The 21,208-nt window shown below is 38.3% G+C and overlaps 1 protein-coding gene across 1 annotated transcript; it reads left to right on the forward strand.

Moving 5' to 3' along the window:
* Positions 1–17,554: 17,554 nt before the first annotated feature.
* Positions 17,555–20,785, forward strand: LOC120774803 (mannosyl-oligosaccharide glucosidase). Its single transcript, XM_040104597.1, has 2 exons — positions 17,555–18,654; positions 18,721–20,785. Exons 1-2 carry the CDS (start codon positions 17,767–17,769, stop codon positions 20,491–20,493), a joined length of 2,661 nt encoding a protein of 886 aa, XP_039960531.1. The 5' UTR covers positions 17,555–17,766; the 3' UTR covers positions 20,494–20,785.
* The last annotated feature ends 423 nt before the right edge of the window (positions 20,786–21,208 follow it).

A 21,208-nucleotide genomic window follows, 5' to 3' on the forward strand; every position in this document is an offset into this window, starting at 1 on the left:
AGGTTTGGAAAAGTCCATTGTCTATAAATATATGGGATTTCTAGCTTTGCGGTATAAAATCACAAATAGATATTAAGACTTGTAGACTTATTGGTAGAGCAGAAGTCCACTTGGAACTGGTACGCCCCCAATTTCGGCTTGAAAGGCTGTATTGTAGTTATTTAGTTTGAAGCTACCTTCTGTGTATAGATTACTACAGAAGAAACCGGTTCCTGTTACTATATCCCCCTTTGACCCGTCGGTGAATTTGTAGATTTCGCCATTGGACTTGTCAATCATAGAACCAATGGTCCATTCAACTCTAACTATAAAATAGAGACATAAAAATAGGAGCAAAATATTCTTTTCTCTCCTCGCCTCATTTTTTTAAATTTTTTATTAACTTTACAAAGACGTCGATATTTAAGTATATCACTTAACAGCTGGCTTCGCTGCCGAATTAAAGACTGAATGGTCTTCGTTTAAGTTGCTGCTGTTGCTGCTTAAGTTGTCACTATTTTCCAACAACTCGTATTTTGATTGAGACCAATTGTTCTTATCGCAAGGATTTCCACAAAATTTATTGCCAGATTGTAGGCGCTTGATACTAATTTATTAGTCTACTTGTAACATCTTCTTTGCTGCAGTTTCCTACACTTTATCTGCTTTATCTGCACTAAATATTTTGTTGTTGTTGTTCTTAATTTTTTTGTAAGTTGTAAAATCCATAGTCAGCTGCTGTGCAGACGGAAGGCAGCCAAAAATGATGTAGGACAATGCGTTCGAAATCACTCATAGCCGATTTCTTTATTTACTGCGTCGTCCTTACGCCTTATTCCTTTCTGCTATCATTCTTATCCTCTCTTTTTATTTTTTTTTTTTTTTTTTTGCGCTTGATCTCAATTTTTATTTCGATATCCTTGCCGGGCATGCCACAGGATGTCTTCATAGTAGCTGGTCAATGCGTGGGCATTTTTGTTGTTGTGGCACTGGTAATACTCGCCTTACGGGTCCGTGCCAACGGTGCGTTTCGGTAGCATATGGTGTGCAATGTGCCACACTTTATTCCATTTTATTTGGCCTTATTTTCTTCATTTAATTTATCCACTTCAATGGCATACTTACAAACTGACACACAAACACATACTTTTATATGGACACATATGTGTTTTTGTTGTTGATTTTGTGTGCCCGCCATATCCTGTGGGAGCGTGCGTGTGGATTTGTCAGTAGTTTCCTGTATACCGTTACTATTTAGTGTCAACGTTGTCAGCTGAAATTGACTTGAAGTTGAGCTGGATAAGCGGATTTATTATTATATTTGAATGATGGAATCAAGGCGATATTTCAATTTGGCATTAGTGGAGTTTTGGAGGCGGCCGTTGGTCCGAATTACGAAGGTATAGAAGCATGTATGTGCTGGTAACTCTGCTTTAATAAGTGTGATAGTGATAGATCTTTCTTCTTTGATTGGCAATGTTAAAGCTGGATTGATTTTGGCTGAGTCCACAATTAGTAACATCAAATAAAGCAAGGCCCTTGTGAACTTGTTTCCCCTGCTACAACCAACACTGACTATTTTCAAAGCTCAGGACTCTACAAGAATTCACAAGAATTGACTTTAAAACCATATTTGCTAGTTTATCATATGATCAAATTTGAACCGGACTGACAAGAAAGTAGTACATTTTCCGCATTTTAATATATACTATATTATCGATTTTAAAGTAGGCTCTTGAATCAATACAAACACGCCAAAACGCAATCCAAATTTTCATTCATTTGATATAAGCCTCGGCTGAGATGGTCTTCAGTGGCTTCAGCGAATTTTGATTTTTTCAGTTTCGGTTGATTTTTAAAGAGCCATTCGCTAGATTGTTGAACAATTTCGATCTCATGCTGACAAACCTACCTCCCTTCATCTGTAATGATGTGTTTGATAATTGTAGGGTCTTCAGCTATTTTGTCAAGTATGTCTTTCGCGACTCTACCCGAGTATTTTGTTTTTTTTTCAGTTCCGACTCAATTATGGAGCGCTTTTCGCTAGATTGTTGGACAGTTTCGACTTAATACGCTTAAACTCATCACTAGTAGTGATGCGTATGATGAATGTAGGGTCCTCATCTGCTTTGTCAAATCGACTTAACGTCGTGTTCGAAAGGTTCGAGTCTTTCGGTACGAGTTTAGCATTGACCCGCTTTCTATCCAAAACATTAACCAAAATATGTTAAATCGGTCCATTAAAGGTTTTGGATCGTCTGTCATCTCACTGATGCCAGCACGATGACTTTCAAGCACAGTTTCTTTAAATTTTTCGATGTTATATTTATTAATAGAACTAGAAGGACGACTCGCATTAGACAATTTTTCGATGACTTTGTGAACTCACTTGAAATCGAAAAATGTTGCAACATATCTCGACTAGTTTTGGATATGTATGTACCGGTTTCCAACATTATATTTGAAACCACTTTTGCCATTAAAATATATGTAGGTGTGGAGGCCTTTGGGCAATACTTTTCGGTTGTCGGAGACAATCTTTATGTTGGATTTTCAAGTTTCTTCCAAGTTTTAGCAAGTTTAGTATTCACTAAGAGTTAGTGGTGTCATCGACATCTGTTTAAGAGCATTCACTGCGTTAGATTGTGCGCTCAGTTAAGTTCTGAAAATTTTACAAAGCCTCACTTAAAGACATAATATATTGTTTCTCGTAATCCTTAGCCAGAAATGTCATTTTCAGTATTATTTCCCTAAATATTACCAGTGGTTTACAAAAACCCTCGACCAATACAAGGTACGCTTTGGGAAACCCTCCGAAATTAAGAGTAAAATTCAATCCAAAAGTAATCTCTGCAAGACTGGAATAGCTGTTAACGGCATCCAGTATTGTTAAAAATACATACATATCTTGGTTAAGTTAGGTTAAGTTAGATGGCTGATCTAGAGAGTTTGCATGTCAAGCCATAGAAAAGAACATATGTAGCTAGGCCTTCATTGGCTTTTAAACTGACAGTCGCTGTCTAGTAGTCAGTGTACACAACTCGGTAAAGCAAAAAAATCTTCGACTGACTTATTTTGGAAAACCAGGTATCTAGCATAACTCTGAAGACTTTGAGCGCTCTGTGAGGTAAGAAAAGCATGTTCTCTCCAAAATCTAGAATATAGTGAATATGGAGAAAAATTGTGTCCAAAAGTAGCTTCCAGTTGGAAGAGCCGTTGATCGTCTTTCAGCTGTCAGTGAACACGAGATGGTTAGGGCTATATACAATTTAAGTTGTTGAGGCTGTGTTTGGAAAAGTCGATGGTCTATAAATTGGTAGGATATCTAACTTTGCGGTATAAAAATCACTAACCAATATTAAGACTCACAACTCAAAACTGGCCATCGGTAGTAAACTCGACCTCAAGACAATAATCAGACCGAATACTATTTATGAGTTTTAAATTACTGAATATCAAAGTACCGTTATTTTCAGTATTAAAATCATTAAGTAATGGTCATTGAGTCATCAGAAATAAATAGTTCAACGAAATAGGTTCAAAATGCGGCTACATTTTACTTCGCAAACGAAGTCGGCAGACGTCATAAATTTTGGTCGATTGGAATCCCAGAATTTTTTGGTTTTTTAATATCGATTTGAAACAGCTGTGTAACCTCTAATCGTTCTTACCGCAACTCTCTTGAAACGTAGCTTTTTTACCTGGGATGTTCCGTTGTCCTGAACTCTAATAAAAACGTGCTTTATACAATGCCGACCAAAAAACAATACAAAATACATAAATACAGAAATAAATTTTACAATTGTGTCACAACTGGAGTAGACCTCTGTTGTGGCCAACGAACGCGAGCCCGCAATGTGGCTTCCTTTTAGCTGTGGAACATGTCTGCGGCGCTGAGGATTTCGCATGCAAAAAAAGGGGTGTCAACGCGTTTCGTTGGCCTCCCGTGTGCTTTACTTGCATTCTTATTTACGTTTCAATGTTTTTTTTTTACTTTTTATTTCATACCTTTTTGAAATTGTGCTTTGTTGTTTAGTGTTACAATTGCAAATCGAAAGGATTCCACTTTAATAGGAATCACGCTGAGCGCGTCGCAACACAATGAAAATGTAATTTTAATCGAATTGGTTTCTATTCACGGGTGTGTGTGTCTCTCTCTTTCTCTCTCTTTCACTCGCTGTTTAGCATTTTTTAATAGTTTTGATTTTCTTATTTAATAAGTTCACAGTTGACAGTGTGGCTTGGCCAGGATGAATGCCCTCTCGAATGCGTTACACTCTTTCAGCATGTGCTTCAACTGATTTTTGTTGTGCAAATATATGAATTGACACAGCGTGAGCTGATTTTGCTCATTCACTCGGCGGTGAAATCAGCTGGAAGTTCATTTGGGAAGTGTGAAAAAGCAGTGGACAATGAGTTTTTCAAGTTTAGCTGAGGGGATGTGGAAGGGGTTGTGTTACAACAACTGTGCGAATCGCAAACAAGAACGTCTGATTAACTGTAAAATTATTTTCAACGATTTCATTATATGACTTCATTTATGAAATTTAGTTTTCTCTTGGAAATATAAACTCGAGTAAAAAATATTTTATGAAATTCATATAACTTTTCACAAATAACAGTATTCAATATTTTCAAAACTCCCAAAAAAGTTTTTTCAAAAATAAGTTAAATCTAATAGTCAATAATTCAAAGAAAAAAATTCAATTCGAGCAAAAAATATTTTTTTTTGAAATTCTAATTCTCAATTACTCAAAGGAAAAAATTCAATTCGAGCAAAAAATATTTTTTTTCGAAATTCGTAAAAATTTTCAAAATATTTTGAAATTCATATAATTTTTCAAAATATTTTTTTTTTTTGAAATTCGTATAATTTTTCGAAAATAACTGTAACCAATATTTTCAAAACCCCAAAAAAAGTTGTTTCGAAAACACACGAAAAAAAATTAAATCAAGTAAAAAATATTCTTTATTTTTTTAATTTGTATAATTTTTCGAAAATAACTGTAGCCAATGTTTTCAAAATCGTCAAAATCATTTTTCGAAAACAAATTTTGACTTAATTAAAGAAAAATAATTAAAATCGAGTAAACAATTTTTTTTTTTAATTCGTATGATTTTTCGCAAATAACTGTAACCAATATTTCCAAAACCCCCAAAAAAGTTGTTTCGAAAACACACGAAAAAAAATTAAATCGAGTAAAATATATTCTTTATTTTTTTAATTCCTATAATTTTTCGAAAATAACTGTAACCAATGTTTTCAAAATCGTCAAAAACATTTTTCGAAACCAAGTTAAGTCCTATTACCAATAACTCAAACGAAAGAAAAAATTAAAATCGAATAAAAAATACTTTTTTTTTTGAAATTTGTATTATTTTTCGAAAATAACTGTAACCAAAATTTTCAAAACCCCCAAAAAAAGTTTTTCGAAAATAAGTTAAATCTAATACTCAATTATTCAAAAAAAAATTCAATTCGAGCAAAAAATATTATCTTTTTAGAAATTCGTAAAAATTTTCAAAATATTTTGAAATTCGTATAATTTTTCAAAATATTTTTTTTTGAAATTCGTATAATCTTTCCCAAATTACTGTAACCAATATATCCAAAACCCCAAAAAAGTTTTTTTTTTCAAAAAAAGTTAAACCCAACAGCCCTCTCACGAAACAAATTCATACATCTGTAATTACACACTCATTAGCTTTAGGCAGACGTAGGATAATGGCCCTCATCAGCAACCCCATTTAATTAGCATGGTTACCACTTTTCACTTATTTGTTTCGCGTCAATTTTCCCCAGTTTTGCGCAAAAATTCTAAAAAACAAGAGGTGAATACAAACAATGAAACCCTTGTATGAACCCTTACAAGGCATTGGTCAGTTAACAATTGCTAATTTGCGAAAAATACAAAAGGTTTCACCTTTGCACTCGCCCACCCACTCCAACGCGGTCGTCTCCTTTGCTACCCACAATTGTGTTAGCAAATTTACATGACATTTACAAAAACAAATATTTTTGCGAAAAGTAAATAGACGCGCTATGTGCGTAAGGGTTTCACATGCTCACTTAGCGCTGCGCCTTTGAAATCCTCTTTGTAGCCAGACTGTGACGCTGTCAATCCTCGCATATGTCTGGCCATGTCTATGGACTGCTTTTTTGTCGGTGCGGTGTCAATTTGACTTTTTACTAATTTACTTCATATGTTTGCGCATTTTTTAATCCTTTTTTTAAATGTATAAAAGCCTTTTTCTTATTAAGGCACACAATATAGCCAGTTAGTCTTCAAGCAGTGATTTTGAATTGGCAACCGAACTACGAATTCAGTGTTTTCAGATTTCTAACTGACAATGCAGAACTCATCATGCCAGCTTAAAGCGCATTTTCAACCCGGGAGGACTTAAGAGAACATGAAAATAGTCTTCTTTTTCTCAAATTCCCCAAGTACTTCCACAGTAAATATGATTGTGCTGTTGATACTGTTATAGTGATAATATTAGATGGATACAACATTTCTTTGCAGAGATATAAACATCGGTTATATCATTTTTCCTTAACAACAAACCTAATCTTTTTCAGAAGCTTCTTCCTTTCTCCTACATAAGTTTAGAGAAACCCCACGACAGTTTCTCCTTTCGCATAAAACAGCTCTTGAGGTGCCTGAATCAGTTTTTCGCTCAGCCTCATAATTTTTGCTCAGACACCAAAATCAAGTATATAATCTTTAGATCAATTTTTGTTGCTCCCTTTTTCTCGATTTCTTCTCTCTCATTTCTAGCGATTTCGTATATCTGTATCCATACCGGAAATCCCAAAATTAAATCGGGAATGAATATCTTTTCCCGAACTAACATCATTACCGAATGTAATTCACAAGCTCGACCATATATAGTAAATAAAACAGAAATATTCAAAGTGGCGGGATGAGAATGTGAAGAGTCCGAATATGGTCTTCAGCTGAGCACTCAAAATCGGGAATATAATCATTTTACTTCTTAGTGCAAACCTGAAAACAAATGTTTAGGGATTTCCTAACTTTCCTTATGGACGGCATTACAAGCTCCTTGCGTACAGCTGTAAACGAAAACACTGGTTTTCGAACAAGGCAAAATACCTGGTACGTTGAGAAGCATTGTGTCGCAGTGGAGAGAAAAGAAAATAGACTGACTACCTCAATACCGGGAATTGAAGAGGGTAGCGAGACGCTTTTGCAGACAAACAAGAGAGAGGTCGAAATGCGTGAGGGCGAAGAGCTTGACAAGCTCGATGAAAAGGTAATACTCGAAAATTCTACGAAAAGGTGCGGCGACGAACAGAAAGTTTCAAGATCGGACTCATACTCTTGTAGAACCCCAGAAGTGATCTAGTGACTGATACCCAGAGCATACTGAAATGATGGAGGGAAGCATAAGACCAAGAGCAACACCGCATATAAGGTTCTATCGAGCGTAATGTGTGAAAGATCAAAGCTCACCGTCAACAAATTGATTGGTCCTTATCAGTGTGGCTTTAGACCTGGAAAATCAACAACCGACCAGATATTCACCATGCACCAAATCTTGGAAAAGACTCATGAAAAGAGAATCGACACACACCACCTCTTCGTCGATCTCAAAGCTGCTTTTGACAGCACAAAAAAGAGCTGCCTTTACCGCAATCGATGGAACAATGAACTGTATGAGATATACGACGACATTGACATAGTTCAGCAAGCTAAGAGACGCTGGCTAGGTTACTTGCATATCGTCCGAATAGAAGAAAACACTCTAGCTCTGAGAGAATTCGACGCAGTACTCGCCAGGGAAGCAGGGAAAGAGGAAGTCCTCCACTCCGTTGGAAACACCAGGAGAAGAAGGACCTGCTTACACTTCGAATTTCCAATTGGCGCCAAACGACGAAAATGAAGAGCGAACGGCACGCTGTTGTAAACTCGGCTATAACCGCGTAAGCCGTGTCTACGCCAATAAAGAAAAAGAAGAACCAATCTATCAAACTCCTCTGTTGATATAAAAATCTATCTTGAGATTCCGTGGTATTTTTTTAAATTTACTTAACAAATTTAAGTATTTCTATCAAGCTTGGTAGAAGTACATATTCATGCTTAAACTTTCCAAGAATTTTTTCTGTATACATATTAAAATCAATGACATGCGAAAGTTAATAATAAAGAGCCAAACAATTATTGGAATAGCTCAATACTTGCGCCAACAAACTGCGTGTATGGACCATTGACTTCATAACGCAAATGAGGCCGCAGTAAAATAAATAACAAGAAAATTATGCCATAACAGCCTTTCAGAAGCAAAAGTGCGCACACACAATTTATATCTCTACATAACCTATAATAATTGAATACCGACCAAATCAGGGTGGAAAGAAATTTCATAAGTTTTGCTGAAATATTTAAGAAATTTGAGTCAAATGGAGTCATCATCATTATCCTTGCGCTTGTGAGGGTTGCGCTCGCGGAACTTAAATATCTACAATTTACTGTTATGTTAATATATATATGAATGCACATATACAAACATAATTATATACATACATAAAGTAGTATGTCAAACTTCTGTCCTCGTAGTTCACAAAGTTCGCTGTCCTTCTCGAGTGAACTCTCCATTGGCATTCTCTGGATTCATCAACTGGTGGAGATAATAGATAGATGGCTATGTGCTTCTTGCAGGCAGTATTACTCTTCCTTTCGCTCACTGGTTTCCAGAATATTGCTCGAAACTACCGTTGAAATATTTTCTCCGAAATCGAGAAGACATCTTGCTGGCTGATCCATTTCGAAGTTCCCTACTTTTTTAAAGAAAAAACCCAGAAACTTCAAATTTAATGTAGAATGTTTATTATCATTTGAAAAAACATTCTTTGCATTTATGTCTTGAAGATTATCTCTTTCAAATGTCGGCCGCAGCTACGTCTAGGATGGTCCATCCGTTGAGTCCAATTTTCGAATACTCCTTCGAGCATTTTGACTGGTAACTGGCGAATGACACGCGAGATGTTTTGTTCCAAGACATGAATCGAAGTGGAATTATTCGCATTAACTTTAGACATTACCTATCCTCATTGGAAAAGCTCTAACGGTATGATATCACACGATCTTGGTGCCCAATCGACCGGCCCAAAACGTGAAATTATCTGCTCACCGAAGCGTGATCTCAATAAATCCATTGATTGATGCGATGTGTGGAATGTGACGCCGTCCTGTTGAAACCAAATGTCACCGAGATCACGAGCTTCAATCTCAGGCATCAAATAGTCGGTTATCATGGCGCGATTGACGTTACGTTACGTTACGTTCTCACCGGCATCATTTGTGAAGAAATACGGACCAAAGATTCCACCGACCCACAAACTACACCAAACCGTTGTTTCCTCTGGATGCTAGGGCAGCTCTTGAATCTCTTCCGGTTGGCCATTGAGCCAGAAATGGGTCTCATCGCTGAGCAATTTTTGGCTCGAAAACGTCGGATCTTCTTGGAACTTTTCTAGAGCCCATAGAGCGAAGCGATCCGGTATTATGTAATGTCTTCTCTGACCATAATATTCGAAGTGCCTAGCGACTACCGCCTTACTTGCGGATATTAAAGCAAAATGTGGACCAAATCTCGATTCGAAAAATATATTATTATACATATTTTAAAGACAGTAAACCTTAACCAACCCACTTTTCAGCAAGGAGGCACTTTACGGTATTTCTTCATCTAAAGTGATGTAATTTCTTTGCACATTTGTCAAATAGCTCAGCATTATCGCAGCCATTGGCCTTGCTAAGCTTTACCGATCCACTGTCCCAACAATTTCTACTAACTTCGAACGATAATCACCGACGCTGACAAGGATAATGAATGAGCTTTGACTAACTGGCCGCTGCAAATGCGCTCGCTTGTTGCCACTTCTCTGCGCAATTATACTCTCAACTTATAAGAATGGCTACTATGTGACTTGCAACATAAGCACTACCAAATTGTCTGTCTAGATACTTGCCAAGCGCTTCCAACTCAACGCTTATCCACTCAACTATATAATCACTCTACACCACATTTGTATTTTAGACTACCTTCACGCGGCTCCTTCGTACTTATAAGTGTGATTGTGTTTGAGGAGGAGGAAGAGGAGCCCCTGTTGGGCTTTGGAGAACGAAATTCTCGTGAAAATTCTTCTAATGAAGATCGCAAAATTCGCTAAAAATAGCTTGATCTTTAAATACTCCTAAACTTTCGCGACGCCATGAAAATTTGTTTATAATTCACAGTTAGAAGAATAAAATAAGATTGCGAGCTTCAGTATCTTAGGATTCCCCTTACTGGATTTCTTACAATATAGTCCGAGATTTTCAAAAATATTGATTTGAACCTCTGAAACCTCAGACCACTTCTGACCACAGCCTAAGTTCTTAACCGAAAAATTCTTATTCCAACCATTTCCTACCGACCAATCGCCACACGAATACTCGCGCGCCTGTGCATGTAAAAACAAAGCAGTTTCATTCACTTTTTAACGATGACGCCTTGTGAAATTATTCCGTGACATTTGACATTGATGACATTCACTTGCCATGGCTGTCACTCGTCGCCACATATCACTTGAGTCCGTTCATCCCTCTGACATGACCAAATCGTTTGCGCAAAGCGTAGGGGAATTGTTTGGAGTGTGAGTTGGCAAGCACCCACATCCGAAGCCTTGTATGTTTCTACTTTTTCTCCCCACTATACTTATTTGGCTACAAGGATATCTGTCTTGGCTGTCGTCGTTTTTGTGACATTGTGTTGTTGTACATTATTTTTGGCGCTTGAATTAAACACAGCTCGCTCCATTAACATTCTCCAGCCACCATCTCCTCATTGGTAATCACAATTTACAATTGCTTTGCATTTTTATGTTGTTTTTGTTGTTGTTGTAGCAGTTTTGTTGAATTACAAGTTCCTCTACTTGTTGTTGTTGCTTGTTCTCATATTTTTTTGTCACTTTAAGTTGTAACTGTAATTTGATTGTGCTGAAAACGTGTGCTCCTTGTTGCTTACTATTAGTTCAAGTGCTGAGCCGTCTCGTCCATGATGTCGTAGATACTGGGAGAGACGCGAGCGCCATTCGTTGTAGCTTTTAAATTGCTAATTTGTCATGTTGACAGCGTGAATTCAGCGCGAAAAACAAACAGGTAAGGAGGGGCTAAGTACGGGTGTAACCGTGTATTTTATACTCTTGCAACTTGCAGGAGTCAAAGCCAGCGAAACTCTTTCAGGTGTTGACAAAGCTTTATACTAATCTACGCAGACAGTCCACAGACTAATAAAATACTCCCAAGGTTCCTCACATACTTACAATCACCAATCATATGGCGTGAAGTCATCGGGGTATTCAAAAATCGCGTTATTACTTATACGGGGGCTAGGTGAGGTTTTCACCCAATTTCATCCATTTTAGGCACAAAGAGTAAAATACGCTCTCGTAATTTCATTAAGATAACTTACATATGCCAATAAAGAAGAACTTACATATTGACCTATATATATGCGGTATAAAGTCACCAGGAAGTTCGAAATTCTTTATAATAGGTATATGGGGTCTAAAGGAAGCATTGACCCAACTTAACCCATTTTTGATACACATATATAATATTATCAGGAAATTATTTACTCTCATTGCAAATATACATATATCTTATATATCATATTTTCCGATATTTTCGCTCAAATGTCAACCATATATATAGGGGTTCGCATATTCGATATCTAGTTTCGATTTGAACAATTTTGATCTTAAGATGCCACACTTCATAGTACAAAGTTTTAACTCATAACTCGCTTGTTGATTTGTATACCGGAAAGTGAAAGAATCAAATGGATCGGGGTTAATATCCGATTTCAATAATTGCTATATATATCTTGAGCAAATGGATGAACAGACAGATGGATAGACAGACAGTCACTCGGATTTCAACTTGTTTCATCATCCAGATCACTTACTAGCGAACAAAAACTAGTAAGACTTTTTGTTTTAAAGTTAGCCCAAAAACACATGTCGAAATATTTTTTTCTAGGTTGATATGATTGTCAGGACATCTGTGCCAAATGTCACATCAAAATAATCATTGGTATTTAGAACACGCTTGTCTTTCTGAAATACATAATGTGCAGGTAAAGTTCCATTAAATTTTGTGAGCGGAATCACGTTTCTGGTGCCAAGACGATCATCAACATCAACTGATGATCAACACGATTGGAGGGAATTGGTGCTTGAGGGTCAACGATTAACAGTAAGAGATCTTACTTGCATTGTTGGAAAATCGGAAGGATCAGTGAAAACCATTTTGAAAGATCATTTGCGCCTAAGGAAAGTGAAAATGTTATTGACTCTAAAATCACTAAATTTTTTCCAAAAACAGCGTCGCATTGTCAATGCTTTCCGACTACCAGAATGTCATGAAAGGTATTACGCGATAAGTCATGGATCTATGCTTACGACCCGGAAACTGATGATCAATAAACCGAATATCGTGGCAAAGGTGAGCCGAAGCCGAAAAACCACGTCAAAGCAAAACGTTTTGAGTCTCGAGTAAAAAATCGTTGAGCGAATCTCCTAGTATAGTATATAATTTATAGTGTTGGACAATGTCAGCTTTCTAAAACGACCATTTGATTGTTTGATAAAAAATCTTTTCGGAATGTTGATGGGCCTTATCGGCTGTTCCTTCGAAATAATCGCAAAATTTCAGCATTGATAGTAACTCAGAATGAACTATGTCTCCATCATTTCATTCTCGAGTCTCGAAGTGGACTCTGCGGTCAGTTAGCAGAGTTATAGAGTATATTTATGGATTATTGGAATGTTTGATATATGTATGAAATCACGGAACAACCATTTGAATAAAAAAGTGTACCGTTTCTTCAAGACAGCAGATATGTCAATGAAAATGAGAACTATGGCTCATATAGACTAAGAATTTTTCAAAATCCCGAAAATTTTCCAGTCCTCAGACTTAAAGAGAACACACGCTTGTAAAAAAATAACAACAATAAAATAAATAGTAATCGTCGAGACCAGGGACTATTTTGAAACAAAAAAAATCTACAAAAATTGTAAAGAATTCTGAATTTTTCGGCTTTAATCGGAAAGTCGCGTTGGTCTATAAACAAATCGAATTTATCCAAAGAAATGCGTGTTTCCCTTAAAAAAAATACAAAAAGGCCTGTCTGGCACTTTACTAAATATTCTCAGAGCTAGAGTCTTTCGTTACATTTCGACAGTTGCCAAGTGACGTTGGGACCAAGTGTGAATTCGCTGAATTATTTCTTTTCATTCTCACTGTTCACCACAACCATTAATTTTCTTTCCTTATCCAATCTAGAAAAAGTCACAGATTTCGCTGTTGTTTGGCCCACAACAATATTGAAATCCTTAGAAAGTTCTTATAAAGGGTTGTATATGATTGATTTGGATTAGTTCACATTCAAAAATCACACCACGTTCAGTGAAGTTCTTCCAGTTAGTTAGATAGTCTTAGGTTCGACGGCTGATCCTCAAGATGGAAATCCCACTTTTGTAAAGCTCTAGAAATAGAACTAATATATCCGATATTATAAATCTTTAAGCGTCAATACAAATCTGCTTAGGCTATTTATATCCATTCCTAACCATCTCAGTAAGATATCTAGAAGTGTGTGTTCCCAAGTGTTTAGAAACCACAAAGAAGTGTTGAGATGTTTCATCCATACACCTTCTACAGCTGGTAAGAGTCTCAAACTTACATTGAAGACGCGGTCAGGGCAAAGAGCTGTTAGAGTCCCCACAACTAGAGAAAGGCTAGCTTTACTGAGTACAAAGAGCTCACTGGATCTCTTACAAACGATTTTGGGCCAAAAGATGCTTACGACAGCGCAGAAATAATTGGGAAACCAAGCTTTTTTACTTGAAAACTCTCGGTGACTCTGTGAAGTCGAACAATTTCCAGTCATTAACAGCAGACTGCATTTTCCAACATTGAAAAAAGAATTAAACCTGCAACACATCATTTATCTTAACTCATTTGTATTACCCATGTATATATTATATATTACATAAGGGTCTACATAGTTACTGGTATATTAAATAATAGCCAAACTAACAGTTGAATTTCGAAAGGAAGAACACCTTGACACCTGGGCTGCTGCTGTTTCGGCCACACGCTGGCAGGCGCATGCGCAAAAAGGCCCAAAACGGTTTAGAGAAAAAGTCACCTGCTCAAAAAATGTTGCCTCAAACAGGAGTGCAACATTAGAGAACGCGTTGCGAAAAAGGCGCCACAGGCATCACCCAACGGTACTATAAAGAGTACCGCTTTGTCGGCAGCCATACAAAGCAGAACCAATGCTTGGTTGTATGTGTGTATATAGACTCATTCTAACAGATCTTCGACTCCATTGGCCACTGTGGTAAGCCAAAATCGACCAGAGGCGCTAAGGAGGGCAATTATCCAATCAACATAAACACACATACATATGTACATATGTGGAAATTAATGGACGCTGCAATGTGCAAAATTCGATTCGATTCATTTATTTATCGGACGAAACAAAGCGAATGAAAGAAGGCGGCACAAAGACACACTCACAGAAAATCACACCTTTCAGCCAGAACGCTTCACAGCTTCGCTAGCCTTTCAACGCGCCGTTAAATGCTGATGATTGTGAGAGGAGTGCGCGCGTGCGCCTGTGTGTGTGTATGCGTGTCTCCGCCGGCGGTCAGCAATTGAGGCGTCATTTGGGGCGGTTTTGTTAGAATGGCCAATAATGACCGAATGGTCGCCACTCCAGCTCATAGTACAAAGCGTAGCCAAAGCGAGGGCAGGCAGTCGAGAGTAGTTGGCCAGGCGTTCGGCTCATTTAAGCACACCCATTGATCATGTCAATTTACTGTATGCCATCACAGCTCTGCCGTGCGCTTATTAGGCGCTATTGACGCCCGGCATGTTGAGTGTAGAGCCGCACCCAGCAAACTCTCGACTAACAAGCTGCCACACGAGTGGACCTCAATGGTCAAGCGACGCTGGACTGTGTGAATGACTGACGCCCATGAGTAAAGCGGAATTAGAAATATGCATTTCAACTTAAAAGAGAACGTACTTGGGTATACATACACATTTTATCCGCACAAATGCTTCCTCAAACTAAAGAGTTTTAGAAATATATACATAGTTTAGAACCTCGTATGTGGAATGCTGCACTGCTCCTGCCCTTAAAATTTCATATATAGTAAAAAAAGTTAAAATTTTTGCTACTTTTCCCCTTCCTCCTCCTTCTTTGATCTCGCTGCTTCTGCTACCCGCTGCGCATGCGTGTCAGCGCCCACCATATTTCCCCCATGCGCATGCGTTCGCTCGTCCGCTCACTGCTGGATGCCTTTAGTGCTGTTTCGTGGTCACAAAGTTGCGCCGCGGATTTGCATATGAAACGCAAATGAGGGGGAAAAATATAATATTAGTTCGTAACCGAAGCAAAGGCGCATGGAAATGAAAATGTTACGAGTCGACTCTTTAATTCGTTTGTTTTGACTCTTTGTAATCGCTTTTTGTGTCACCGACTGCGCACGGCATTGTCGCGCAATTGTCGCCGCTTCGCGCTTCGTTCGCCGACATTCAACGATGTGTTGATGTCTTCATCCATTAAATTTCAGCTGCGATTTTGAATGAAGAAAAAGCTGACTTCCTCCAACTAAGCCATTCCTCTCCATTCAGTCTTCTGCCACTTTTGTCAGCGTAAAACCCAAATTATATGTTTTGTGGTGTACGAAATGGTCAGATGCGGTGTGCGCATATTTCATCGCGTGTGAATGAGCAGATTTTCGCTCGTCTCCGAGATATTTTAACGACTCTATGCAGCAGTTGAATTGTTTACGAATGAGTTGAAGGGATTAGTTGTGGCGAAAAAAGTTGAGAACAATATAATTATTTCTTAGAAAAGCGCAAAAGAACATTGAGCTCTTAGTAAACGGAAAGCGAAAGGTACCTTCTGGTCTTATGTTCCAGATTTTGAACATCAAACATTATAATTGCATTATCAATGCTTCTAAATGGTGATCCATTTCGAGGTTCCCTACCTTTTTTTAAGAAAAAAAAACAGAAACTAAAAGTTTAGTGGGGAATGTTTTTTATCATTCGAGGGAACATTCTTTGGCATTTAGTTGGCCGCGGTTACGTCTCAAATGGTTGATCCGTTGAGTCCAATTTTGGATGACTCGTTCGAACATTACGACAGGTAACTGGCGAATGATTCGACTCTGCACGGTCTTCGTGTACACTCTCAGCTAGGGCTGCTATATTTTTTTCACTGCGTGTTGAACGTGTTCTATTCGGTCGAATATTATTCAATAATGAATCTCAAGATGGGTGATTGTGGTTTAGAATATAATTCAAGAGGAGAAGAGCACTTTTCGGATCACTATTTCTCCCCAGCCTCGGCGATTACCTCTCTATTGTCGCTAAATGTATTTCCGAAAACATTCCTTTATGGCCGGAGAATGGGAAATCTCTTCCGTGGTTATTAAAGAATTCGTTCTGGATACTGTAGCAGGTTAAACTACTACTCATCAATAATAGACCCTGACATATCAAACATATTACCAGCGTGCAATGAGTCCCCGCATGACACTAACCACCTCTTTGCATGCCCTGCTAACCCTACACATCTGACACTCTTCTCCATATGGTCCGACCCCATCGAAACAGCACGTTTCCTGGGACTGCCATGCCCTCGATGACAATTTATCTAATCCTTACCGTCCCAACGCGGAATATGTACCCGTTACAACAAAAACAAGAAATCAGAGCCAAGTTCTTGTAAATGCATCGTCTAAGTGGGACACATACTATGTATTTATTATTTTTCAAATAGTAACGTTTTCCTCTGAAAATTTAACGGAATCTTGATTCCAAAAAAATAGCAAAAAGTGTTTCTCATCTTGTGGCACCAAGTATCTATTTGAATTAATCGCGATCACTTGGCTTCCTTCCGAGAATTTTATCTCCCTGCAACTTCCCTGGCACGTCCTAGATGCAAGGGTTGTAGCAAATGACGTGTGGCGTACATGGAAGAGGGATTTGAGAATATATCCATAAGAAGTGAATAACTTGCTCACAATGGGCGTCGAACCTGTGTGATTTCTACCTATATGATGGTGTACTAAACAAACTGGGCTATGACAGTATTTATATATAAATGTCCAATACACCTCTTTAATATTTTGAAGACAAATAAGAAAGTATTTGGTGAATATCTCAATAGCTTGGTGACATCTGCAGTTACTATTCAAAATTAAATTAAAGTGTTGATATCTTAGCTAAATTGAAAAAATTTTGCATTTTTTCTGCTGAAATTAATTTTACACACAATGTTGTCAGCAGATGTCGCAAAGTAAAGAACGTTGCACAACACTGGTACACATGAAGTAGCAGCAGAGAACGTACATGAATTTGGTAGCAGAGAGCGTAGAAAACACGTCAGAGAACGCAGAGAACGTATAATATTATACGTTCTCTGGAGAACGTTCTCAGGAAATAGTTGGAAAAAAAAACACTAGTGACAGCTGTATAGATTTTGACGTTTAACAACTAAGTTTAGAAAATTCATAAAATTATGTTTAAACGAGTGATTGTGCGTTAAGAAGTTAACCAAATCGAGTTGATTGAACTAAATACTCCACAAAATTGTGTCTAATTGGGGCAAATGAATTTAGTGCAAACAGCGTTCAACAATAGATAAGTAAACGGACACGTAAACGTGAGAAACAGCTAATCGATTTGCATCATGGCTAGGCAGCGACGCAATGTCAACACAGCCGGTGTAGGCACAAACTCAAACAATATTAATAACACAAATAATACAGCTACAGCTAGCAATCCGCAAACACCTACAAACAATAACAGCAAAAGTACCAAAAATTCGGGAAAACACAAAAAGAATGATTCAAACTCTACTCACAGCAGTGGCGGCAATAGCGGCTCAAGTTCTAGTACGATTTCTTCGTCAACGTCTGGGGCGAATAAAAATAAGGGAGCACATAAAAAACGTAGCAGTTTCTCGCTGTGGCCCAAATTAATGTTGGATAAATGGAAGACACTGATTGGTTTTGTTTGTTTGGGTGTAGCGTCCTATTTTGGCTACTTAGGTTACCTGGAAACTCGTGTAAACACGCCGTTTGATAATGAAAAAATGGTGACACGCTCAGGGTTGGACGATCCGGAACGCTATTGGGGCTCCTATCGGCCACTTACATATTTCGGTATGAAAACACGCGATCCACACTCGCTAGTAATGGGTTTGATGTGGTATACACCGTCCAATTTGGGACACGGCGGTAGAGGCATACGACATTGGTGTGAAATCGGTGATAATCTCGACAAATACGGCTGGACGCATCATGATGGACGTACATTTGGTGTGCAAGAAATACACGATCTGCCATTCGAGTTGAAAACTTCATTTATTAAGTATCCTGGTGGCAGAAAACTGGGTGGCGATTGGACAGCGCGTATTTCTGTGCGTAATGTAACGAAAACCTGGGATCACTCGATATCTCTAATTTGGTATGTGGCGCTCGATGAGCGCACAAATGGTCATATTAGGTATCTTTCAAACGACAACAGTCCCGAAGCAGGTGTCTATGGCGAGACACTGGGTCTGGGCGAATTCAAGGTGTGTTTTGCAATAAATCAATAATAAAATTTATTTGATTATAATTGTTTGAAATTGTTATTTTAGTTGCGTTTTCAACCAATTAAAGGCAGAATACTGCACAAATCCTATTTGAGCACAGTGGCACCGTCGCTTAGCAAATTAAAGGAAACCGTTTTTTCACACTTCCGTGTATTTACGGATAAACGTGACAACCGTTTTGTCGGTTTACCCGGTGAAATGATCTCACAAAACGGTGTAGTTGCAGCTGATCCCAATTTTATTGCCATACAAATCACCGCCGAAGTGGATTTCACCATGGATATTATATACCAATCCACTACCGGATATTCGAATGAGAATGTGTCAAAGCCGCCAACAGGCAGGGCATTTACAAATGCCTTACAAGAGAAATTATCCGAGTTCGATAAACGATTTGAGGACACATTCCATTTGTTTGCCGAGGGTTATTCAGCCAATGAAATCAAATTTGCCAAATATGCCGTTAGCAATTTGATAGGTGGTATTGGTTACTTTTATGGCTCCAGTAAAGTGAAATCAGTTTATACGAAGAAACCAGTACCATACTGGAAAGCACCGCTTTACACCTCCGTTCCGTCGCGTTCCTTCTTTCCACGTGGCTTCTTGTGGGATGAAGGTTTTCAAGCACTCGTCATATCCTCATGGGACCTGGACATTGCGCTGGATATCATGTGCCATTGGTTCGATTTGTTGAACATAGAAGGCTGGATACCCAGAGAACAGATCTTAGGCGTCGAGGCACTAGCTAAAGTACCGGAGGAATTTGTTGTACAGCATAACACCAACGCCAATCCTCCCACATTTTTCCTCACATTAGACAAAATACTCACACATCATAAAAAGGAGCTGTCGGTAAAAGGACGGCTCGACGTATTGGAGCGACTCTATCCACGTCTGCAAACCTGGTTCGCCTGGTACAATACCACGCAGCGTGGCGATGTGTTAGGCACTTACTATTGGCGTGGACGTAATGCCTCCAGTGAGACTGAATTGAACCCAAAAACGCTCACTTCGGGCTTAGATGATTACCCGCGTGCCTCTCATCCCACCAACTATGAACGTCATGTCGATTTGCGCTGCTGGATAGCGCTAGCCGCGAGAGTGATGAGCGACCTATCCGACATACTGGGTAAAGATAGTATTAAATATTATGAAACCGCCTCCTTTCTCGCCGACAACCAATTGCTCAATGAACAGCATTTGAGTCCCTTCACCGAGACCTATGCCGATTGGGGTCTACACACAGATGCCGTGGTGCTTAAGCGTCCACAAGTGACCAAGCAAAATCTGAAAAAATATCAACAACAACAATTGGAAATGGTGCGCGTCACCATGAAGCAGCCAGAACGTCAATTTGTCGACACCACATATGGTTATGCGAATCTATTTCCCTTCCTACTGCAAATACTCGACCACGATTCAGTTTATTTAGGCAAATTGCTGCGCGATTTACGCGACCCAAATATGTTATGGACCAATTATGGTCTACGTTCCCTATCCAAGAGCGCACCATTGTACATGAAACGTAATACGGAGCATGATCCGCCATATTGGCGTGGTCCCATCTGGATAAATATCAATTATCTAGCGATTAGGGCATTGCATCACTACGGCACCGTCGAGGGTCCATATACAGCGCTGGCGCGTGAAATCTACAACGAATTGCGTGAGAATGTTGTAGACAACATATTCAGGGAATACCAAAGAACCGGCTATCTGTGGGAGCAATATGACGACACCACAGGGCAGGGCAAAGGCTGCTATCCGTTTACGGGTTGGACTTCTCTAGTAGTACTTATTATGTCGGAGCAATACTAAAATTAATATTTATATCACTTATTTCGCATATAGAAATTGTACGCTATATGTATATGCATGCCAACGTACATATGTATGTATTATGTAAGTTTTTATTGTTCAGTGTGAATCGAAGATCGTAGTGTTTATCTCTCGTACTAAAAAGCATAGTCTGCCGATTTTCTTAATATTTCAGAAATTGTGTTTCGCGCAACTTGCAAAAACAATTAGAAATAAATAATAAAATACTAAGGCCAAAAATTGTATAATTTTAATTCGAAATAAATCAATTCAAACATAGAAATGCTTAAAACTGATTTGAGTTTGATTTTTAAGGCATTAGAAATGCATTTTAGCCACTGTCGTTATCGACGATATTGAACCCTTAAAAATCGGGTTTACGTAAGTGGAACGCGCAAATGTTTGAGGTTATATGAAAAAGGTGTTAATACAAATGTCTATATTTCATTCCCTACAACTTTCCAAAATAACTTTTTTCCAAAATACTCGTAGTTTTGTGTAAAGCGGGATAAACCATTTTTAATATAAGTTTTTTTTTTATATTTGTTATTTTATGCTCCTTTTCTAATGAATTGTCGCGACAGAAAATATTCCTGAAACAATTTGGAGGAATGTTGCCGAGTTGACAGTCTTTGGTCAGATAAAAATCCAGGTCCGCTCCGAAGACTGACGTGGGAATTGAATGGGGAAGTACAATGGGTTTCAAACTACTCTG

This window comes from Bactrocera tryoni, chromosome 4 (genome assembly GCF_016617805.1).
Source record: "Bactrocera tryoni isolate S06 chromosome 4, CSIRO_BtryS06_freeze2, whole genome shotgun sequence".
NCBI classification, from domain to species: Eukaryota; Metazoa; Arthropoda; class Insecta; order Diptera; family Tephritidae; genus Bactrocera; species Bactrocera tryoni.

What these genes read in the sequence shown, in the direction of transcription:
- LOC120774803 (XM_040104597.1), top strand. Translation starts at nt 17,767, where the DNA reads ATGGCTAGGCAGCGACGCAATGTCAACACAGCCGGTGTAGGCACAAAC. An exon ending in TGGGTCTGGGCGAATTCAAG is followed by an intron (nt 18,655 to 18,720) that starts GTGTGTTTTGCA and finishes TTGTTATTTTAG; the next exon opens with TTGCGTTTTCAACCAATTAA.